This window comes from Pelecanus crispus, chromosome Z, assembly GCF_030463565.1.
Source record: "Pelecanus crispus isolate bPelCri1 chromosome Z, bPelCri1.pri, whole genome shotgun sequence".
NCBI classification, from domain to species: Eukaryota; Metazoa; Chordata; class Aves; order Pelecaniformes; family Pelecanidae; genus Pelecanus; species Pelecanus crispus.
This window is the reverse complement of record NC_134676.1, coordinates 81,745,444-81,770,717: the sequence shown is the minus strand read 5'-3', so window position 1 is coordinate 81,770,717 and position 25,274 is coordinate 81,745,444. Positions and strand designations below refer to the sequence as shown.

At 37.0% G+C, this 25,274-nt stretch overlaps 1 protein-coding gene across 3 annotated transcripts in view; it reads left to right on the top strand.

Annotated features, from left to right (window-relative positions):
- MEF2C (myocyte enhancer factor 2C) overlaps positions 1-24,776 on the top strand; it is a 123,033-nt gene extending 98,257 nt beyond the window's left edge. For 2 of the 3 annotated variants that reach the window (XM_075727214.1, XM_075727212.1), the window contains 4 exons: positions 13,266-13,438; positions 15,654-15,783; positions 16,670-16,805; positions 24,551-24,776. In XM_075727214.1, coding sequence (XP_075583329.1) covers positions 13,266-13,438; positions 15,654-15,783; positions 16,670-16,805; positions 24,551-24,776 — 665 coding nt within the window. Of the gene's footprint in view, positions 1-13,265; positions 13,439-15,653; positions 15,784-16,669; positions 16,806-24,454 lie in introns of all 3 variants that reach the window. The other variant, XM_075727213.1, reaches the window with a different exon arrangement.
- Positions 24,777-25,274: the final 498 nt, after the last annotated feature.

Genomic DNA, 25,274 nt, shown 5'->3' with positions numbered 1-25,274 from the left:
TATATAAGCGTAGGAAGAGGAATAGCTTGATTATTTACTCACAAATTAAGAATTTGTATTTCCTGGGCGCAGTGTTATGCATTAAGCTCTCAAGCAATGTAACTTTGGAGTAGGCAATTGATTTGAGGAGCATATATATGAGGGGCATTGCTAGGAATGCATCATAAATATTTAATCTTATGAATAGTCTTTGTTCTTTATCTGGCAATAAGAGCTTTAAACACCATTAAAGAAGTGTTTTCTAAATCTCTTAAATGCAGAGCAGTAGGAAGAATTTGATACAGGGCTGAAGAAAGATGAAAAGGTCACTATAAGGTTGAATCCTCTGTCTTAGTTGCATCATTCCACAATGGCACTATTTTGGACAGTCCTCTTTTTTTATGGTGCAGAAGAATAAACATCAAAAGTTCTCTTTGTTCATCATTCTTCACAAGAAACAGAGACCTCTGTGTTTTTTTCTATTTGGCATCTTGAAGCTGATAGCATGATCATGTGGTTTAATCTGTTGAGGTTCATATTTCTGGCCAAATTAGAACATTATGAATTTGCATTTTTCTGCAGTGTCCAAAAATAGCATGTATTCAAAATAACATACTCCAGGAAGAAGACTCTAAAGAGTTTCGTTTCTGCCATTATAAAATGAAACTAATTTTGATTGCTAACACCAGGCCTCAGTTTCTGCACTACTTTAACAAATTACATTATAACAAATTACATTATAACGGCAATATCAGAAATGGAAAAAGATTAGTTAAGCCTGTGTTTTGAAAAATATGTTATTTTGTTGGTTTGGATTTTTTCAAGTAATACCCCTGAAATCATCCACAATTTACCTTGGGAGTCAACCCAAGACATAAATAGAACTTTAAAAAGCTGACTATTTCTTTATTACCCTACACAACTAAATACCATCGGTGGTATTTTTAAGTTAAACCAAGGTTATCTCAGGTTTGTTAAAGTAAATTTGTTCTTAGCCAAACACTGATTGAATAGTTTCTATCATGTGATAGCAGCAACTGCCAAGAAAATTGGAGTGAATTTCACATTTAGTATAGTTGCTAAATTATAAATATAGCAATGTCTTTGGCACTATTCTCTCAAACCAGAGGCTTTTGACTGAAAGAGCGAACAAGAACTTTTTGGATCCAAATTGGTATGGTCTAAAACCATTCTAGCTTACCCCATAACTAATATGAAGACTAAGTGAAACGTTACCTGTTTACATAATAGACTATGTGAAGTTCTTTTCATTTTTAGGGACCATAGTCTTTGACAAAACCACTTAACAGTAACTTGACCAAAAATAAACAATGTCTTCGAAGTTTTAGTACTGTAAGTTATGTGAACTCAAGTTGTATTCAGTGGCTCAATATTTTTGTTGAAAGCCTGATAAAAGATTGAAACTTCAAAAATACTTCAATAGTTTTAAAATCAAAATACAACAGTACTGGGGGACGTCTTTCTTTGCATCTGTACTTTAAACTTTTGATTTTCAAACTGAGTTATATTTTTAGATTGAGTTATATTTTTCATTTTTCGTATGGTTTTCAGATTATGACATTTTGTATTTTATAATTAAGTTTTATTTTGAATGGAATAAGCCTATCTAAATCAACAGAATTTCTTTATGTTTTAAACCACTATAAGTAATAAAATTGAAGGGAAAATTCGAACTTAAGTTTTAAATCTAGGATGGGTATAATAAAAAAATACACTGCTTTAATTGTTTATTCACTTCCTGTAATTTGTTTATTTCACTATTTCATTTTGGTACTGTCTCAATCTTAACATTAATATTAAACTGAAGGAGCAAGTTATTCAAAAGTACTTGGGACTCTACAAATGCTGTCAGAGGGGCTAAGTGCTTGGTTTTTAAATCAAGCATCCTCAAACTACCTTTAAAACCTGTTCTTTAAAATTATTAGAAACTGAAAAGATCAGTAGAGCATTTTGAAAAATTCATCCCATGTCTTTTCAATAACTGAATCCCATATTTACCTATAAATCAGCAGCTAGTCATTTCCTTCAGGAAATTAACCACAAGCTAACAGTTGCCTTCTCATCTTCTGATGGCTGAGGTCCTGGGTCTGCGAGCCAATATCATAATTTGCTAGTGCTTTCCTGCTCCTTTTTCTTTTCTTGGTCATGTACTGACTGTGGGCGAATATTATATATTCTACTAGTATTTCAAGCCACATGGGAATATATGTAATAGTAGGGGGGTGTTAATTTACAAGCCCTCAGGGTAGAGGCAATCGTCTCAAGAGTGATTTACTAAAAAGAAGCAATCTGACCAAATAAGTCTACAAGCAGTACCAAAAATAAGCAAGGGTTCCAAAGACATCTAGTTGCATTAGTGTCTTTTGAAACTATAAATACAAATAAGCAAACTAATACTGAAAATAAAAAATAAAAAATTGAAAGGTTACATAAATATTATCCAATGTGCCCTGAAATCATGCTTGGCATAGTCAAGGGAAGATAATTCTTAGGCTACAAGTGTGGAATATGTTAAATAAACAAGCGAGCTTAGAACAACGATTCCCAAACCACAGTTTACAGGCAACCTGTTAGGATTGGGTTTGCCAAGGAAAGCATGATGAGTCGTTGCCCTTCCCTTATTACTCGATGAGTGCAGTCTCCCACAGACCTCTGATCCAAAGATTGGGCAAGATGCAGTACAAAAGTATAGTAAACAATAGTTCCTGTCCAAGGAAGTTTACAGTCCAAAAGAAAGAACATGCAGTCATTCATAACAGAGTTTGTGATGCAATAGTGCCAAATCCAAACAGTAAGAAATCATAAATTAGCAGGTTGGCTTAAAACCATGAGGGGGATAAGAAATGGAAAACACAACAGCTGTCCTTTTTCCTCTTTTCTCTTGCCACTCATATTATGCCATTAAGTGTTCCTTTTCCAAACTTTCCTCCATGTAAGATGGATATATGCTTTTTTTTTTTCAGTGTTTTAAGGGAAGTACCTGCAGGTCGGAGATTTGTGATAAAGCAGGAAGAACACTAGATCTTGCTCGACAGCTCTAATACATAGTATGAAGGAAACAGTCTATCTAACAGTACCTGAATTTCATATCTGTGTCAGCAGTCAATGCAGGCCTTTCCAAAATTAAGTCCTATTTCTGTCCTAAGCAACTGCTGTTTTATACAGCTCATTCAGATTCTTTTCATATAGGTAAAAATCACATCAGTGAAACTTTGAGAAAAAGTTTGGAAGGATAGAAGCTACTGTCCATGTCAAAAAAATCAAAAAAATCTTGCAATGGGTGTCATGCAAAGGTTGGATACGTGTCTTTTCAGCTAACTCATGTGACCTCTTACCAATGAAGAGATCCACCTAAGCTCATTCTGAGTAGACCTCAGTGAAAATCTGAAAATTTGGCCTTTATTAGGATTACAGCAGTTGTGTTAGTGTTGACTTAGTAATTTATTTAGTTATTCTCTAGCTCATCATCTCTCTAATCACCAGTGTCTCAATATTTGTATTTATTAAAAGACAGCTTGAAAGGATTGAAAGGGAGAAAGCCCTAAGTTCACATGTAATGAACAATTAAGTGAGTCATACAAACTTGTTCTTTGTAAGTGGGATTTTAAAGACAGGCATGATTGACTTCTTTTCCTTTATGACAAGCAGTTTCAAATGTTCCTCAAGAATAGTCTGGATTCGTTAGCTAAAATCCTTTTCCTAGTGAAGTCTGTAGGAATTCTATGCTTTACTTCAGTGAGATAGGGATTTCATTGGGTTTTTTGTCTGTGCATTCTTGGCCATTAAGACACCACACTGTCTTCTGCTGCACACTGCAGTCCATATTCTTGTTCAAAATAAGGCAATGTAAGAAGGCATTGCAAATTAGCAAACATCTGGATTTCATGCCTGTCCTGAGTCCTGAAAGAGATAGTTGATGCCTCCTGGATCTGGAATGCAGCAATGACTTTGCTCTAAGAAAGCAAGAAATGCATTTAACCTCTTGAAGCTAGGACTGCAGCCACGTGTGGAAGCTCCTGGCACTAAGAAGTTAATGTGACCCCTGCCATTTAACTTTTAACATGATTCCCCAATTCAGGTATTCAATCCATAGAGTCCATTTGTTTTCCAAGTCTCTTGCAAGCTGATTTTTCCTTTGATAATCGTTGGAACAGTCCCCCAGAAATAAACGCCAGAGGAGACAGGGATTGTTTAGTTACTGGTCTTTTCTTTGCAACTGCTTAAATTTTAAGACAAATCTAAGTAGTATTATCTATATGCAAAACACTTTCCTTTTCTGTGTGTATCTGTTCTAATAACATTAGTAAGTTAAAAATATAAGTATATATGTTTAATATATATAGTCCTGAAACTTTCCTGCCATTAAATTTTGAATTATGCAGTCTTCATTTTTCAATAAATGTGCATTTAACAAAAATCAACAATTTAGTTTTAGGTATTTGTTTATTAAAAAAAATGCTAACAGTTATTTCTAAAATTTACTTGGAGAAGCAAGAAAATACATTTTCAAATAATGTGTTCAGGTTATAATTGGAATTGCTTCTTGTCTTGAAATATTTTTCATTAAAAAAGCATTTTTCCCCAAAATGATAATAGATTTCAGACACCCAAAAAAGGAAATTATTTGTCATCAGCAAATAGTTTGTTAAAAGCAGATAATTTGTCAAAGGATCCCATTCAGACAGTCAGGAGGAGAAACAAGCCTACCTTTCTCAGGCTCTTATCTTTTTCCTATATATCTTCAGAAATTATTATATTTTTCAGTGATGTAGTTTTCCCTCTGACATAAGTCAGGGTTTTCTTCCTTTCTCCTGACTCTAAAACAGCTCATATAAAAAAAGAAAGAATACTGTTTGGTTTTTGCATAAACAGGACTAGAATGGAGCACCTTTTCAGCTGGCGTACAAGATGAAGGAAGATATATGCTCCTAAAATGCATTATTTAATTCCTTTATTGAAATAAGAATTAACTTACAATCGCAAGAGATCTGCTAAGTCCTGAAAACATATTTTGGACAGCGGGTTATCTCAGATAGGTGTGGCCCAGATTTGTGCATCCTGCACATGTTAAGAGATCAGGCTTGTGCCACTTCCTGCAAGGTTTTCGGAAAAGCTCTTAGGCAAGCTAAATTTTAGATAAGCACCACTGAATACCGCCCTCAATTTTTGGTGTTGACCTCTCCTAATAGACTAAACCTAGTGTGTGGAAGATCACTGTATTCCCAGTGCAGAGCAGGGACTAACCTTTGAAAACGTGAACAGTGAGTGAGGAGGGAGCACTACATGAGGCTGGGGACATTGCACTGTGCCTGCTCCTCATGGTAGCAGCTGCAGTGCCAGTGCCAGTGCCAGTGGCAGGGGCAGGGTAGCTGTTTTACCATGGTAAGCCACTTGTAAGTGACTGTTATCCCTGACATTTTGTTTGGACCTTAAAAACTTAAAACACACAGGAATATAGTTCTGATGTTCATTGTGCAGTGCCCACGTGTTTGAACTACAGAAGTGTAATATTCATAAGCACAAAGACCACTGTGTAATTTCCTTATGTTATTTTTATCAATAATTGCAGCTTAGTTACGGTGCTGATTAGGTGAAGCTTCAAGCCAAACAAGATAACTTGTAACATATGGGGTTTGAGATGAGTATAGCTATTGATAAATAACCGTGTTAGAACAAAATATTGTTGTGGAAGTGGAAATAAGTGAATCAACACAATCGGAAGTAAAGATATAGGGGAGATAGTGTTTCTGCATTAAAGCTATATGCTCTGAGATTCCTGAAATGAGGTGCCATTAAAGAATTATGAAAGCAAAGAGTAAGATGCTGTGATCAGACAATATAAGAATATAAGCATACTGACAGTAGTAACTGTACTGCAAAGTTTACAAAAAACACAAACAGGACCTGGATCATCTATTGTTCTGTTTCTTTGCTGAGCAAAAAAGGGAGGAATAAGGATCGTCATCCCTGAAGGAGTACTCCCCCTTCTCTCAGTGTATAATTTGCAACAGACCCTCACTGCCTATGCAGTACACCCCTATTCCAAAGGTTGCAAGGAGGGAGTTCAGAGATGTGCTGAAATATCTGCCTGCAGCTTGGGAAAACTAATTGCAATAAGAAATGTTTTGAAAGGTTGCTCACAGTTCCTTATGTGAGTAGCCGCAGGCTAATTCTGCAGACAGTCAGGTGCCACCTTTACATTTATTTTATTAAGGTGTGAACTCCTAGACTGAAGTGGGAGAATGCGTAGTGCAAGAACTACTTTAGAAACATTTAAATACAGATCTTATTAAAGCAACAAAACATAACCGCAGTGTTGGTGATCAGGTTAGTTTGCCATGTACTTAGTTATGCACTTGACTCAGCAGTAAAGTATTTGCATGAAGTGTAGTGGTCTGTGATACACAGGTCAGGTTTCTGTTCTCATGGTGTTTCATTCTGCATCTAAATAAACTCATCTATTTCTCCATTTGCCTGAAAAAGCATCTCAGATTTCTAGCCTCCTAGATTCATGACATGTCCTTAGATTTCCAGAAATATGTTTTGCAATGTGTTCCGCATTGTCAAGTGGCCAAAGAGCCACTTCTTTACTTCCAGCTTCTGCCTGAGAAGCATCATCTCTGTCCTGAAGGAAATCTGAGCCCAGTTGCTGCAGCATGGGATACACGCGCCCTTTTTCAGCAATAGTTGTGAGCACTGCAAATACTCCACATAGATTGTAAAGATGTTCCAAATTTTATATGGCACTAGCCCAAGGGTTAGAAATAATTTTGACTGCTTCATCCATGTAAACAGTTCATTAAGGTAGCTGACAGTACTCGACATGAAGATTTGAAGAGGAAGAGCTGGTTTTGAATTCTTTTGTGATGGGGAACGTGCTGCCAGGACACCCTGGGGTCTGGGGGCAGGGAACAGCAGGGGCTTTCTGGGGGTAGCAGGGCAGGGCTTCTCAGCCAGGACCTGTCCCACTGCCCCGGCCAGAGTGCCAGGCAGGTGAGGGGGCAGCTGGGGACAGACCCAGCCCCAGGCACCCCCATGGGGATGGGCCAGGATGTCAGTCCACGGGTGGGGGTCTAGATCAGGCCCAGTGAGGGGAACCATAAGACTGGTTAGAGGACTGTTAATGACGCTAAACACAAGATTTAGCAGTAGGACCCATACTGTCTCAGTATGTAGGTTCTGAGCCTAAGTACTTCAACCAGCCCGGGGACATAGCAAAACTGCAAAATGTGAGCCACAGAACAGAGAAGTCACTTTCTTCGTAATATACACAAATACAAGTAGATCATACACACAGTTTTCCTTGGGAAATCTGGTGAGACCATTTACCTCCGCTGCAGTGGAAGCAGTGGAGATTTGCCTGGTTTCCAAAATGAGATCTCACTAACACCCAGAATCATGAAATGGGATGCACAATGTAACCTTTAGCTTTTTGCAGTCCCAGTGCAGGTGGCCCTCCATGTACACCTAAATTGCGTACAGTATAAGCAGTATTTTAGTGATTCCCAAATACAGTCTTTTCCCAACACAGGACAACTGTAGTGCCGTTAGAGCCCTTTACATAGCTTTAGACTTAAAGAGCAAGAATTTCCCATTATACAACCTGCATGGCAAGAATAAGTGAGTTAGAGAGAGACCTGGATATCAACTTAGTCTTATATTGTTGTAGAAATCTCTACCTTTTTATTTACATTATTTCTAAACAGTTGGTTTCTGGAACTATAACAAAGAGTTGTTGAGATTGTTTTCTCCTCATTCTCTTGCCATTCTTCAAAATGCCTATGCATTCACAGCACTTTCATCCTATTTCAGTCCAAAAAGCAGCTGATGTTTCACAGGATGCTTGAGAATTCATTCACACAAAGTCAGTAGGTTTTATATACCACATCTGTCTGAGCTGGCTCCCAGTAATTCAGTAAAGAAGGTCTGTTAGCGTAGTGTTGTTGGGAATGGGCTGCTACTTTAATGTAAAGATTTTCTTTTTTCTGGGTGAGCGTATCTGCAGATTGGTTTTCTTCTACCACTTGCAGTTTGTAGAGGTCATGTGCTGTAAAATGTCTAGCATGCAACATGTGAGTAAGAACCTTCAATTATGTCTTTTAAAAATTATGTGTAGGTGAACACCAGTACAGCTTCCTGGCATTAGTACTTTATTGTTGGTATCTATTTTGTTTGGGTGGTAAACTATAGCCTGTTCTAACAGTGTGTATGCATTAAAAAAAAAATTTACACGTAAGGTGTAAGAGAGAAAAGGAACCCTTTCATTGCCTTTTAATTACTATTAGGAACAATTACCATTCCTCCAGAAAGTGGCAAAATGAACTGAGTGAAGACTGCAAAACTGGATGTAAATTTAGCAAAATTTCTATTACTGCATTGATTCTTTCATATATATGTATGTATATATGTGTATATATATATATGTATATTTTTTCATATATATGTATATTTTGAAGTGGAGGTAAATTGTAGCATAGTTGCCTCTCATGGATTTAAACTAAAGAAGAATAGATTTAGACTAGACATTAGAAAGAAGTTTTTTACACTGAGTGTGGTGAAGCACTGGCACAGGTTGCCCAGAGAGGTGGTAGAGGCCCCATCCCTGGCAACATTGCAGGTCAGAGCAACCTGATGTGGTTAAAGCTGTCCCTGCTCACTGCAGGGGGGTTGGGCTAGATGACCTCTAAAGGTCCCTTCCAACCCAAAGCATTCTATGATTCTATTCTATGATTCTACGTTTATATAGATTCATTCTAAATTTAACATTATTTTTGAGAGGCTTGGTGGTCAGTCATAATGTCATATAAATGAGATGTGCATTTAACATAACCCAGTAAGAAGCAGGAATCCTTCATTAAATGGAATGTGCATATTCTTCTTGGAAGAATTACAATAATTTCCACAAGAAGAGCATACACTTGTTGGAAACTTGAAATGACCATTAATATTTATTGAAAGTCCTTTGAGAATTTGAAAGCTCTTTTCCTATTAAAAGTAATGGGAGGTAGGCATCCCAGGTTCATAAAGATCTTATAAATTCTCAACCCATATGGTCAGTGAAAAACATTAGAGTAAATAAAAGAGAGATCAAAGAAAGGACATATAAATTGTGTGTCTTGTTCTTCATTCTTTTAGGACTACCATAGAGGTTTTTTTATTCAGTATATTTTTGTATCTTTGAAATCACAAATTTAAAAGAAACAAGTAGGGACATGATGGGTTCAAAACTTAAAGAAATCAAAATACAAAAATTTTCCAATTTTTCAAGACTTAAAGACTTGAATCATGACAATGCTGTTTGAGAATGTTGACAGATGTGGAAATAAATTTCTCTTTCCTCATTTGTGTTACGTTAGCATGTGGAAACCTTCCTGGGTTAAGTGCTCAGTACAGAATTATTGCCCTAACTCTGAGAATATCAAGAATTGCAGCCATTTTGCAACCACTATGACACCAGTAACCAAAACTACATGTAACATACAGGTGTTACTAATGGCGGATGAAACAAGAGAAGTAAACTTTGCTCTCTGTCCTGTCCTGAATAAACTTGTGCCCTACTCGTACCCTTAAATTCTTAAAACATGGAAGTGACCATTTAAGATAGTAGTATGTGAATTTGTAACATAGTTCAAATCATAGTTATCCATGAGTAAATGAATTTTTTTTTAATAATTCTTCTTGACTGACTAACTACTAGTGCACAGAAATAACTTTTCTGGCTGTTTTTGAAAAGTGATATTGCACGGATTAATCATGCAGTCTATACTTGGACAGAATTCCTTCTAAAGTCAATGGCACTTGTGCCTAAATGCAGAATGTGGGAGCATGCCCAGGAAGAGCATTCTATGCTCAGAAAGCATTTGTCTTTATATTCTGCCATTAGTCCAAATACAAAGTCTGGCACTGCATTTCATGACACGTGCTGCTCCACTAGTTCTGTCTAGAAACAAGCTCTTTTCTGTGTAAAATATTTTTAGTCTTTCAAGTCAGTATAACAAACAACACGAGGAAAAATAATTTTCTCTGAAAACTTCTTGAATTGAAAATGCTGTAAATTTACAAATTCTGACATATGCCCTTTAAAACTTGTGCATCTACTGTTTTTATTTTCATTATGCATTACAAGTTATATCCATGATGTTTAAAAATGTTCTATTCCAGCAAAAATATGGCGTTTAACCAAATAAAAATGTAAAGCCAACTTGCTCTAAAATCCATCTGTTTTTCATTTTCTTATAATCTATAATCAGGAAATCCATTCATACATGACATATAATTTTTAGGCTTTCAAGTGGATAGTGGAATGTGATGTTCTGCGTACAGTCACATCTAAATTGATAATTGTCCAAGCAGAGTATAATTTTAAAGTATAGGATGAAGGAAGGCTTAATTTGTATATTAGAAGTCTTATACATTTTTTTTTTGCCTCTGAATGTAAATAAGGCCATTCTCTTCGGTGGATTTATCTGGAGGTGGGACAGCTGCCTCAGAGCAGGCCACAGCTTTCTGAGTAAAGAGGATACAGTTTAAAGAGCTGGTTTAAATGCAGACTCTTCTTAACTGTAAACCGCACGCATGCATTCATCATTGATTTTCAAATGATGGGTTTCTGTATCATTGGTTTAAGGTCCACAGTCTTACATTCCTGAAGCCACATTATACCAAAAGAATAACAATTTGGTGGCTGGAAAGAGGAATGGTTATTATATGGCTCCAAAGTGCTAGCTGGCATAATATGCCATGAACAGCAGAAATCTACTGGTAAAGAGAAGATTGCAGTAGTTCTTAAAAATAATTTGGTGTTCTAAAAATATAAATGTAAGAAGTGTTATCACTGTTCAACATATTTTACATCAGTAGGTAAATAATTTAAAGGTCAGACAAAAGTTTCTGAAGAATAAAGTTTTATGCAGATACATTCTTTCTCTTAATTTTTAATAGTAAATTATATTAAGTAAATCTTATGTAGAAAATGGGAGTTCTTTCTCATAGGGTTTCTATTCTCTGAAAATCACAACTACAGAAACAAACATATAGATTACAGTGCATGCTGTTTCGTTAAATATCTTAAGCTGCCTATTGTAGAACTAAAAAAAAATATGCTGCTTCTTCAAACAGCTTCATTTTCACTCTCTGAACAAATGCTTGTCATACAACAGATTTCACAAGGCAGTTTTACTTCCTGTTGGTAAAATAGCTCCTGTATGAAACCAGCACCAGAGAAACCCTCCTTTTGCTTCAGTTTCTTCTGTTGATCACTTCTCCGCGACATTAGTTTTTCAGTATTCAGTTTGTAAAAATTCAACTTTTAAAAGGCACTGTAGTTTCTAGAAGAAAATGTTGTATATTCAAAACACCCCTTCTAATTTCAATGCCTCTAGTAACACATAGCATTAATTAGAGCATAATATGTAGCAAATCCATGTTGAGAGCAATTGTTCACTTTAAAAAAAAAGCCTACTGACACAAAATGGAAAATTCTTGACAGTGTTCTGCTATTTTAGCTTGATAAGTGTAAAATACACTTTTTTTCATTAACTCATTTTATCTCACTAACTGTAAGATATTATTAAGGAAATAAACAACAAGATTAACTATGAAAAATATTTTAATACAAAATCTCTGAAGTGATCTGAGTGCTTCTAAGTTTTCATCTTAATTCCTTTTTGCAAAGGCATGGGAGATCATGATAATAAAAAGCATGAGAATAAACAAGCCAGGCCAGACCTATGACTAAAAGTACCTCACAAATATGGAAGTCAAGCACTTTGTGATACTTTTCCTGTGTCCTAAGCCTAGTGTTCACAGTTCAGGGTCTTCCAGACCTTGAAGTGGTGTTTTTGTATTTAGTAGCCTTTGACAGATTTTTTCTTTTTCCCATGAATTTGCTGATCTGATAAATACATGTGCTTGCAGATTAAAGACATGATATAATGTTAGTCATGCTTGGACACACTTCATTATCCTTACTAGAAGACAGATTCATTCTCATGTACAGTCATTTTTACGCCCATCTCATAGACTTTATCAAATGTAGTTCCATAATCCATTTATGTCCTTTAGGGCTGTAAACCCCCTTTCACATGTGGAAAAAAGTGAGATACTGAGTTCTTCACTGACTTTGGGACTACAAAGGAAATTTGAAGGTCCAGGGCTTCTAACTCATAGGGCTCTGCCACACTCACTACCTCATCTTCCCACACTATTTCTATGTTGTGTGTCACACCTTGCAAGCTGTGGACAAACGATGAGCACAGAACAGAAAGTCTCCCCTAGCATTTGTTTTCTTGGTATTGATCCGTGAAAGTTTTCTCTTTCTGTACAAGTTTTCATGGTATTCCCTCTCTATGACTGGGCAGTTTCTCTCTCTCTCTCGAGCCTGGGCAGACAGAATTTCAAGGCTACACTAAAAAGTCATCTCTTTCCCCAGACTTTGTGTGGGTAGGAGGTGAAATTAGGTGGATGAAATAGGAAGGTCTCATTTTTAGTGGAACGGTAGGTCAGTAACCTTACGGATATACAGTTGTCAGTACTATGTGGTGAGAGAAGGAAACCCATTTCTGAAAAAGGCAAATGAAGCATTTGCCTGTCAATCATTCCTGGGGCCTGCAGAAAGCAGCAGAGAGATGGAGATGAAAGATGCGGTGGTATTTTCCAAATAAGGTTATGCTCTTGCTCCCATTGACTTTACTGTTGACAGAATCAGGTCCAAAAAGTGTGGTGAAAGAGAGCCAAAAACATTTAAGAATCTTCCTATTCCTCCCCTTGCCTGTTCTGGAAATTATAGCCTTGCTATACTCATCCTTTGTTTAAAAACAAAACAAAATCATGACCTGGAAAGGGCTGAGTCAGGCAAGGCAGAATCCTCTGTAGTTGTCAAGAAAACACAGCATAGCTTTGACATTTTTTTAAGCCATAAGACTGTCTGCCTTTCCTGATTCTCTTGTAAGGCAAGTGTTAGATCTTGGCTGCTTTGAGTCCACAGTATATTATGCTTTATACTGTAGTACTGTAAACAGAGTCGTATAATCAAGTTAATTTCAGCACACCACGAAGATGTCAGCTGCCATGAGAGAAAGCATTTTAAGAGCAGTTGTTCCAAATATGGCATGTGTAGTATTTTCCTATAAAAATACATTACGTGGCACAGGTCTTTGCCTTGAACTTTTTTATTTGACATTTTTAGTATTCAGTCTTAAGAAATACTTTGGAGTTTATAATCATTCTTTCTCCTTTTTCTTTTCTTTTTTTTTTTACCTAAACAGGAAATGGATATGGCAACCCCCGCAACTCACCAGGTCTGCTGGTCTCACCTGGCAACTTGAACAAGAATATGCAAGCAAAATCTCCACCTCCAATGAATTTGGGAATGAACAACCGTAAACCAGATCTCCGTGTGCTTATTCCACCTGGCAGCAAGAATACAATGCCATCAGTGGTAATGCATTTTCAAAGCTCTTTTTATCTCCTTCAGCTAAGAGATATTTAGGAATTTCAAGTCCTGCTCAAGCAACTAAAATCAGCAGAATAACATTCCACATTCTTGCTTGTTTGGTCTTTCTGTCTAACCTTAAGGTTTGATATCTAGCTGAGGATGTAGGCAGAGCCTGTTCGATTGCTTTTATGAAGTCGTATTTACTTCCTCCCTTTTTTCTATTGAGTTGCAAAATAGGAACTGTGTCCTGCACAGTCTAAACTTCTGCACTCGCTTTCCTAGTAACTGGAAGAGCCTTTCCTGGATTTGTTATAAAGGCTCAATTTAACCCTGAGTATTCCTAACCTACTATGTTTTTCTTAAATATTTAGCCACACAGACTCTCAGCAGATGGGAGATTAACTACAAATAAATTAATTTGAACTCTATTGCTCTGCGCTCCGAAGGCCAAATTTTGTAATGATAAGAAGTAAATATATAGGGCAGGATAAAAAGGAGCATGAAACTGCTGTATCTCCTGCCAGGATTAAAGAAATTCAGGCAGGCTATTATGCTAGAAGGTTGAATCATGAAAGTGTCGTGTGCATATCTTGTAGTTCCCTTCTGAAAGTCGGCTAGTGGTTGCAAGTCAATGTTTCGTGAGTGATTTGACATTGAAAGTGAGCTTAATTTAAAAAGGATCTTGATGGTAAATTTAAGTGACACTAGAAACATATTTTTCATTATGTAACAGACACTATTAAAACAACTTCCAAGTTGGCTACTTCAGCTTGACGCATAATAAATTAACTTTGAACATCAAACTAAAACCCTCCATAAATGTGATGCTGCCTTCTGAGAGGATAAGTAACAAATAGTCTCCTACAGGGCAATGCTCAAAGTCAACCAAGGCAGTGACAAGCTGTCTGCATCAAATGATTTATTCCAAGGTCCTTAAAACTGATACTTTCCAAGGGATTCTGTGAATAGTCAGGTCTCCTGAAACCAGGTATAGTAACACAGTCTGCAGCCACTGGGGCTGTAGAAGAAATAATGAATTCTTAGAGAAAGTCTTGTTCTGAAAACAGGGTAGGTTGTCCTCACAGTTGAAACAAACATCCCATTAGAAGGACAAAGAGGAGATCTATCACGTGTTGTTTTTCCAAACTATGCTCAGAAAGTCTTTAATTTGCTGCCCCTATCAGATTAAGCTATTCCCTAGGCTAGAAATCTGCATCCTGGTAAATATTTATATTCACTAATTTTTAATGCTCCTTTCCTATGCACTCAGTCTGAGGATGTTGATCTGCTTCTGGTAAGTGGTAGTGATGTTCATCTTAATAACAAGGAAAAGAAAATCAGTTCTTTTGTATGATTGATACTTGCATAGGTAAAGTGTTGGTTGAAATAAAATGGAAAACTTTACCATAACTATTTTGTGAACAAAAAGGTCATCATAATTTTTGACATTTAGCAATATGGAAGGCCAGGTGCAGTTGTTGCACATATTCAAATTATGCATGCTAGAATAAAACTTTCTTGTTGCTGTTGCTTTGAGAGCATGTAAACCTGTGTTGCTGAAGATGGTGCAGCCTTATGACATTTTTTTGGTGGCTTTATGGTCATTTTATCTTGCCACTCACAAGATTAGAGTTCTGTAGTGCAGTTTTTACAGTGCAACTTCTAGTGCCGCGGAGTTAAAGATAAGCGTGTAACTGCTGTGCTACCTAACGCTCTCGAAGATTGTTTTATTGCACAAAAACCGAAGTAGTCAGAGCACCATCTGCTGGTAAGAGTTCAGTGTTCAGCAATCTCAGGGTGCCCCTCACTTTCAAAGCATCAAATCCAGTAGGGCTGGGTTTGGGGTTTTTTCTTTTGATTTTTTTGCCTTTTTTTTTTTTTTTAATTTGAGTGGAAAGGAAAACGATGGCCATAGAGTTTACATATTTCATTAGTTCTCCACACGATCTGTTCTTCTCCCCACAATAAAAGCAATCTTGTTACTAGTTCAGTTACCTAGGAGATACTGATGTGATGGGTTACTATGGTGACAACTGGTCTCTTGAAGGCTTGTAAATGATAGGGTTGGCAGAGTTCATAAAAGCCACATGTTAAACGATTAATTTCTAGAAATTTGTATCAGCTTGTGTTTCTCATGCACAAAACATACCTAGAAAGCTAATGCACTCAGCTGGCTTAAAACTAGTCAATAATATGTTTATTTTACTTACTTTAAAAGAATCAGAGGATAAATAACTCCCAGTCTGCTCAGTCATTGGCTACTCCAGTGGTTTCCGTAGCAACTCCTACTCTACCAGGGCAAGGGATGGGAGGATACCCATCAGCCATCTCAACAACATATGGTACTGGTAAGTATGGGCGCAGGATGTAAAGGGTGGGGGAAGGAGCAAGATGCTGACAAATGTGTGTCTCAGTACTAATGAATTAGCTAATGTTTGTTGAGAGAAACTGAAAAATTCATAGCTGATATGCTTTTGCACTGCATTTACTTATTCTGTATCTGTCACTAACTTGAGACATCTATTTAAAAGTTAGCTATTTTGTTAGAATGGAAAACTGCTTTGATAGCTTTCTTTCATTTGCTTTAATAAAAAATGTAGCTTAAAAGACATTTCTTAATCCTGTTAATACCACAAGGAATTTTGTGTAGTTGAGTGCACCTTCCTGAAGTCATAAGGGTAGTGGGAGCAAGCAGCTTCACTGGCTTCAAAATGGAATTCAGTAACTTTGTGGGCTATCACAGAGTTACCTGGGAGAGACTAGAAATGAAGCCTCAGGAGATCCTTTCCAGTTCCCATTGCACATTGCTGCTGTATAGAGCGTGCTGGTGTACAGATCCAATGCTCTTAGAGAAGATGTACATTGTTCAGACCAGGCTGCCTGCTGGGTTCTGCAAGGAAGACTGTAACTGAAATATTATTATGTTTTTCATGTCTTTGACTCTGTGAGAATGCACCTGTAGTTAGGGTGGTTATACAAGCTAAGAATGCTTTGGATCTTCCAGATCCAGAAAAGCCCTGCTAAATTACAGAGTAATTATTGGTGCATTATTTGCTCCCGTTAATGAGTTGAGGGGAGAGGAAGGTCTACATTTTCTGCTACAACTTAATGTGATTGGTGTAAGTAATTAAAAGGGTTATAAAGTGACATGTGAAAATTATTTTGCTAGTTACAGTTTAATTGCTTCCTCTTTAATTCCCTTTTATTTATTGTCTTTTCTGTTTTCAAATCTAGAATATTCTCTGAGTAGTGCAGATATATCATCTCTCTCTGGGTTTAATACAGCCAGTGCTCTTCATCTTGGTTCTGTGACTGGCTGGCAACAGCAACACCTACATAACATGCCACCATCTGCCCTCAGTCAATTGGGGTAAGCAGTGTTTTCTTTATTTTATTGTTCTACAGTAACTTCAGTCTCCCCAGTAATCCCAAATCTGAACTATATCAAGACAACATGTAAGCACATATTTACTTTATGTAAAAGCTCCATTTCCCAAAACTGGAACTACATATTTCATGAAAAGTTTGCTAGGTAGCTACAATGAAATATGCTGTCCATGACATTTTCTCAATAGTGTAGTAAAGACTACTGTTCATGTTTTACTCTTTATTTCTTTAAATAGCATTTTATTTCACTACTAAAGATGAAACTAAACACTTGTATTGTGCTGTTGATGTATTTTGCCATTTATGCTTTTTATTTCCAGTTACTATAGCAGAAACTTGAAAATGTTCTAAATATTTTTAATCAAGTAAGAGTGATGTAGTGATTTGACCTGAGATTAAGCCTTAACCTTATATAATAATCACATACGCCCTTCTGCTCAGCTCTGACATTCAAGTTTCATTTCTTTGGAAATGTTTTCTACAAGCAAATAACATAATTAGACCTAAGAACCATAAGCCCAACAAAACTCATTGTGATTAGCCTATGTTGAGGAGGATAGGTATTCGTGCCCTCTAGTGGCTAATTTCAAGACATATTCAAGATTGGTGAAGCACACTGCTAAATAATTTCAGGATTTTTAGAAGTGTGAAAATTCACACAGGGAAGTCACCTAATGCATTCTTGAAAAAGCAACCTATTGGCTCATTGAAGTGAACTTTATGATTTTAAAAAATCCTGGTATCTGCAGTTTCTATTGAGTAAGTCCGTAGGCATTCACCAGCACACCACACGTAGCCTAAGGTATGGCTAGACATGTTTGAATTTTAGAAGTTTTCATTATAAAAATAGAAGCTGAAAACAGCTGGAGTGTATTTATGAGAAGAAATGTAATTCACATGCATTTGAAAAGTAAACTTTTTTTTCCCCAAGAAAAAGGTGTTGCACATATGCTCCAATTTTTTTGCAAAATTGTTGCCATAATGTGAAACTATTTAAAACTACAAATGTGGCTTAAACTTCAAAATTCTCCTTCTAATTTATCTGACCACTTTTTGTAACTTACTGTAATTTCTTTACCATGTACAGAGAGTTTGTGTTTTTAAAGGACAGCTGTACAAGTGTTTCAGAGGAAACAAAGATTTTTTTTAAACCTCATTTCTATATAAATAAACATATATAGTTACTAACTACATGAAAACATACAACTGAAATAGTTGCTGTGCTAGAAAAAATAGTCTTAATACCTTTCTCTTACAGTTCTTCCTTTTTGAGTTTGCACTGTTTCTGGGGCAACATTCAGGCTAATTGTACAGCTAAAGACATAAAGACTCAAATAAATTGAAAACTCACGTTAGATGTCAATGTATAACCTTACAATAAGCTTATTGTTTGCAGTGGTGTACCAAAGAATGTAATAAGGCTATTTGGTTAACCAAAAAGTATAAATTAAATTCTAAACTAACTACATGCCTTTTCAGATATGTCACACATCGTCATCTGTTTCTAATTCATATCACAGAATGTCGAAGTGTAATGGTTTTGGCTTGTGGAATACATTCTGAGTTGCTACTTTTATTATTATTCTTTCAGTGATTTGTAAATGAATTCAGCTATGAAAACTGCTTCACTGACAGTTCTAGAGAAGTCTTCTATCTCTGCAGAAAACCATAAGCATTACTTTATTTTGTCTTAGTCACTGAGTTCTACATGCAAAAGCACCTGTACCAATTTTTGGATTATTTGAAAGACTGGAAATTATAGAGAACATATTCAGTCCATGTCAACCTGAGCTAGAATTTGCACAAAGATTAAAACTTAATCACACAAAATTATAGTCATCCCCAGGTATTTGAGAAAATCCATCTAAAAAGGGTTTGACAACTCAAATCCCTGTGCTGAGTGAGGTCATATAGTGGAAAGATTTGGCAACTGTGAGGTGTTTGTTGGTAACAGTAGGCTGTAAAGACCTGTGAGAAAACAGTTACTGGAAGAGACATCCTAGTTCTCCACCAGGTTTTGTTTTTCACCATTGCCTAAAGGTGAAAACCAGCTCTGCTTCCTCAATGCATGGCAGAAGAATATGGTTAGTCATAGAATAGGGTATGGTTAGATGTATTAGCTTGCTCCAGATAAGTCCCTAACAATTTCAGCAGCACTGTCAGAACCATCTTTAAGATAATTGGAGATCTCTGCAACCTAACTCTTCATGCTGACTCTGCAATTAGCAAGCATACTAGTGCCAGTGGGCTTCAGGGCAGATACCTGAGGACTTGGGAGTGGTTCGCTTTCCCTGTCTGTGCAGCTTTTAGCCTTTTGCTGAGCCTGGTGAATAGGATAACAATGTAGAGCCTGTTTTGATATGATTTGGACATTAAAATAATTCAGACTTTTCAACTTTTTAGGTTAAAAAGCAAAATAGTACTTTCATGGATTTTTAACTAGGTCTACATCTGGAAAAAATACACACAAATTCTATTGAAAATCAGTCCCTCCCAAAACTTTGGGATTTTGTCTGAATATTGCTGCAATGGAGCAATACATTACAGGGAGGGTTATGGCTTATTTAAGATGGACCAAAGAGTCTATCAGAAGTTAATTGCTGCTAACCAGAAGGGAAGGCCGTTCCAAACTTTGAAATAAATGATCTAATTTTTTTAGGCACAAGTCCATTATATGGAAAATGTTCTCTTTCATCCATATTTCCTAGTCTAAGAGAGAATCTTTTCTTCCTGAAGTATCTTCCACAGGTGAAATTTTGGCTTTCCTAAAATAGAAGTGCAAACATGGAAACAATATTTCATCTGACGAATCTTCGGTATAGATAATTGTTTACATAAAAGAACTATCTCCAAACTTCTACCTACCTGAACAAAAAATTGTCCAAATTTATGCATATTGTTCTGTGACTCTTACATAGCAAGCTTATTACTTAGCAATGATTAATTTTGATTAGGTAATAGCCATAGCTAGATATAGGCAAGTATTCTCCATTGAACCATTTTTACTGAAAAATTTAGGTGCAGTAACATCATGTTTTGTGAACTTGTATTGGTTCTGCCAACTTCCTTGTTTTGAATAAAAGACTTGTATAGTTAGGATTGAGCCTTTTTTCTTATGCCACCATTGTAAACAAGATGTTCCAAGTTTTTCAGTTTCATATTATTCTTTATTTAGAAATTTATTTTTAAAGTGTAGACCTTAACATGTGAGAGCTAATGTCGTGGTTTAGCCCCAGCCAGCAGCTAAGCACCACGCAGCCGCTCGCTCACTCCCCCTACCCCGATGGGATGGGGGAGAGAATCGGAGGAGTAAGAGTGAGAAACACTCCTGGGGTGAGATAAGAACAGTTTAATAACTGAAATAAAGTAAAATAGCAATGATAATAATAACATTGTAATAATGATAATAATAATAACAATATACAAAGCAAGTCATGCACAATGCAATTGCTCACCACCCGCCGACCGATACCCAGACAGTTCCTGAGCAGCGATCGCTGCTCCTGGCCAACCCCCCCCAGTTTCTATGCTGAGCATGAGCATATGGTATGGAATAGCCCTTTGGCCAGTTTGGATCAACTATTCTGGCTGTGCCTCCTCCCAGTTTCTTGTGCACCTGGCAGAGCATGGGAAGCTGAAAAGTCCTTGACTGGCATAAGCAGTACTCAGCAACAACTAAAAACATCAGTGTGTTGTCAACATTCTTCTCCTACTAAATCCAAAACACAGCACTATGCCAGCTACTAGGAAGAAAATTAACTCTATCCCAGCCAAAACCAGGACAGCTAATCAAAATATCTTGACACAGAAATTCTTATTCTGCTTTTACATTGATCAAAAAATATGAAAAATAACTTTGCTTTTACCAGAAAGAACAGAGGGGAGGGAGGAAGGTTTCATTGCTAGCAATTCAAAAATGTCCTCTACTCTCCTAGTTATAGACTAGCACATAACTAAAGCTACATAACTAAATTTTGCAGTGAATTTTCAATGGTTCCTTATATATATTTATGGGGAAAAAAATTATACAAAGTGAGGAGGTGAACTAATTTAGAGAAGCAAGTGTGGGCATAAAAGAAAAGGGATGTGAAGCTTTTTCTTCCTTCAATAGATCACTTTCTGCCTCTGTAAAAACCTATCTGGTGTGTGTTCATGTCCTCACTCATCACCTACTCAGACCTGCACTTCTATCTGTGCATGCTGAGCTTCCTTACCAGTTGGAGATTTGAATAGATGGAGACACACACAGAACTAATCTCACTGGCATCAGCAAGGACTAAACCCTCTTGCAAGCTCATTGCATCCTGACTTGCCTCCCTACTCTTACACCACAGAGCTGTGTAGTTGTTCAGTGTTGAACCCAGATAGGAACCAGCATTTCTCCTGTGTGGCTGTTGCATTCTAAATAAATGTCACATTTTCACTACACTGGTCTCAATAGGAACTGCTGTGTAAAAATAAAACGTTGATTTTCTTTGTTGTCCCCATAAAATGAAATGTTTCCATACAATATGTGGGAAAAGGTGATTACGTCAACATGAGCAGACTGTGTGGCAGTTACTGAGTTCTTAGAATTATAAGCAATCCTTTGAAGTGTTTTGCTTTATTTTCTCTGTGGATTTTCCATATTCAAAACCTGTTTGTTTTCCAGTGAACTTAGTGTAGGTTTCAAAGGATGAAAATAAGGCATGGCTGGACAAAAATTACTTAATTATATGAAGCAACAGTGTAAAATATACATTGATACAGCTGATATACATTGAAACAGCTGTTTCTACAGTCACACACATGCATGCACAAGAAGAAATCATTTTGTAGCAACAGAATTCTCATTTTTTATAGTACAGCTTCTATTTTAAATAGAGGTTAATCCTTTGTTTAGAATATGGGTCTAAAGACTGCACCTAGGTATGTACTATTTCACCATTCAGATCTATGTGTAACAGTAATTTCCCTTGTAATTGACCATTTTTGCTTAGATGAGATTCTCGTAAAGATGTTTCAGAGAATTGTAATGAAATAATGTAAATGAGTCACCCAAACCAGATATTAAAATTCAGAAATAATTGTAGCAGAAAAAGACTATATTTAAAAAGAAAAAAAAATTAATGACTCAAAATAATTCCTTTAATTATTTATATTGTTTTAAGCCTCAAAAATTTAGTCCTGACCTGCCAAAATGACTTCTTAACCTTTTTTCCATTCACAAAAAAGTATTCAAAATGCAGATCAACCTGTAGCATTTTTAAAACTACCACAAATTTGTATGCCAGGTATTTACATAACCCTGCTGACGAATCACAAAGAATCTAAGGAAAAGTCTATAGAGATGCATTCTCATACTCACTTCTGAAACACTATTAAAAAAGCAACATTGCAGTACAGCAAAACTAGATCTATTTCATTAAAAATGCAGCTTATACCTCTAGATTTGTTCCTTTGGGGGCTGTCACGCAATAGAATGCAAGTATGTTCCATGTGAACAAATTTGACTGAGTATGGTTGGTTTTAACTAACATGGGTTTTTTTAGCTGTCCCCAGCTTTGCAAAGTGACATGTCATCTGCTCATATCAAACACTTCTAAATCAATCCCCAGGCTCCACCATCCTTTATTATGGGACTTTCAGGTTTAGCTATAAGCTTGGCATCTAAAATCTCATGTAATTTTATCACACATGCTAAACTGGAACTGGCAGCCTTTTTTCCCAGGTGAAGTCCTAGTATCTCCTAAGCAACTGAAAAATAAAGTCACTGGAAATGAAAAGCAAAAAAAAAACCCAAAACCACCAACAAAAACAACAACAAAAAAAAAAAACCCTCAGAAATGTATTTTTGGTTCTTGTTGGATTCTTTTCAACAAGTTTTCAGGAAGAGTGGAATACTTTACTAAATTGGAGCGATGAAGTCTGATATTTACAGTTTCTTATATGTGTTAATTTAGTAGTTACAAAAGCAAAGAAAATGTCCTCTTTGTAAAAAAAAAAAAAAAAGCCTGCATTTGCTGCTATCGTGAGGGCTATTACTCATGAACTCTGTGACTTGTGAAAGGGATCTCTGCAAATTTGGCACATTCATCTGTATAGGAATGAAAGGTAGATAAAAGCAATTGGAGGTAGAACATCCTGTTTTCTAACAAGATCCATCCATTATTAAAGACTGTAATAATTCCTGATAAAAGCAGCTGATATCATTCAATATTGAAGCCATATAGTTCCATTTTAAGTCTGTCAGAAGAAAAGAAAACATTTTGTCTTTCATCAAAGTTGTAGTAAATGTTGCTTAAATAAAGCTTAGCTCCCTGTTGAGGTATCAGGAAAAGTGGAATATTTCAATATATGAAGAGACCCCATCTAAAGTTAGTTTTTTCTTCTACATGCCTAAATATTACTTCCAAATGCCAATTTCTTCTGCTTGTAGTAAAAATGCCTGCCCATCCATTTGGGTTTAAAATCTTATGAGGCCAAGTTGCCTGCCCCATGTTGCCCCTACTGCCTTCAGTCTCCCCCTGTATAAATACTTACGAGTAGAAACCTTGAAACTGTGTGTTGTGGTTTAACCCGGCAGGCAGCTAAACACCACACAGCTGTCTAGGGTTAGACACTAACTTCAGCCTAGCAAATGGTCCCTGAAGTGGAACATAATGGGAACTGCATGTTGAGAACTCTATTTTAATAATGAAGAGAAAAGTCAGTTTTTACCAGGAGGTGGTGCTTTTGTACAAAACATCCTGCAGATGCAAGTAATCTCATTTCTCCATAGAGATAAAGCACCTTCTCAGTATTCACTCTCCTCCCTGCCTGCTTCAGCTTTCCTCTGCCACTATCTGCCCACACAAAACCACAGAAAATGAACTTGGAATAGGTATATAGCTTGCCTTTGAAAAAGCTTTAGTGTAGCAGTTTCTCTTGATGCTAGGAGCATCATCTGAGCTGGGCTTTCCTACAGGCAAACAGTACAATCCTCTGACGTCTTCCACTACTCTTCAGCTTCTCTTTGGTAGTATATTCAAAAGCATTCTGGATTGAGTTATGAATTCATAGATTTAAACCATAAAACAGTACCTAAATCCTTGTCTGCCTGTGGTAATTTTTTAGTGTCAATCCTAGGACCAGTAATTTCAACTCCATTCTGAAAGGTACAAAATGTACCTGGCCCAAATTTTTGTTTCTGTTTTGCATTAGAAGTTGCATGTCAAAATGAACAGCAATAAAAATAGTTGGGTGCATTCAAACTAATTGGATTAATCCCAGCAGAAAGTCCATGCCTCCCCTGTCTCAGCCGGTGCATACACACACACAAGCATTAGTTATAAAGAAACCTGCAGGTGGTTCCAACAGTGCAAAGGCTCGCCTTCCAAAATTTGTTGACACTTGAGTCAAAAAAAGGAGAGAGAGAGAGAGAGAGATTGAAAGCAAGACCTCCTTTCAAACCGAGGGCATGTGCCACTCAGGCTGACCACATTTGTTGTGATGCTTTCATCTCTTTGAATTTGTGAATTCTGCCCAGAAAACAGTCCTCATGCTCTCTGGTCCTGCGCGAGCCTTTACACTGGTGTTTTGTGTGAGTGTTTGTGCATATCTGGGGGCTCCATGCCTCCTCCGTCTGTAACTGGGTTTCCTTTCCTCCTACAGAGCTTGCACTAGCACTCATTTATCTCAGAGTACAAATCTCTCCCTGCCTTCTACTCAAAGCCTCAACATCAAGTCAGAACCTGTTTCTCCTCCTAGAGACCGTACCACCACACCCTCGAGATACCCACAGCACACGCGCCATGAGGCGGGGAGATCTCCTGTTGACAGTTTGAGCAGCTGTAGCAGTTCCTACGATGGAAGTGACCGAGAAGATCACCGGAATGAATTCCACTCCCCCATTGGACTCACCAGACCTTCGCCGGACGAAAGGGAAAGCCCCTCTGTCAAGCGCATGCGGCTCTCTGAGGGATGGGCGACATGATAACATTATTACCTATTAGTTTTTTTTCTTGCAGTGTGTGTGTGCTATACCTTAATGGGGCGGGGGGGGGGGGTCGATATGCATTATATGTGCCGTGTGTGGAAAAAAAAAGTCAGGTACTCTGTTTTGTAAAAGTACTTTTAAATTGCCTCAGTGATACAGTATAAGGATAAACAGAAATGCTGAGATAAGCTTAGCACTTGAGTTGTACAACAGAACACTTGTACAAAATAGATTTTAAGGCTAACTTCTTTTCACTGTTGTGCTCCCTTGCAAAATGTATGTTACAATAGATAGTGTCATGTTGCAGGTTCAACGTTATTTACATGTAAATAGACAAAACGAAAACATTTGCCAGAAATGGCAGATCTTTACTGAGAGAGAAAGCAGCTGTTATGCAACGTATAGAAAATGTACAGATGTTTTGACAGACCCAGCAGTTGGGTGGCCATGAATTGATGCCAGAAAGAGACTGGGTCACCTAACATACCGAAAATG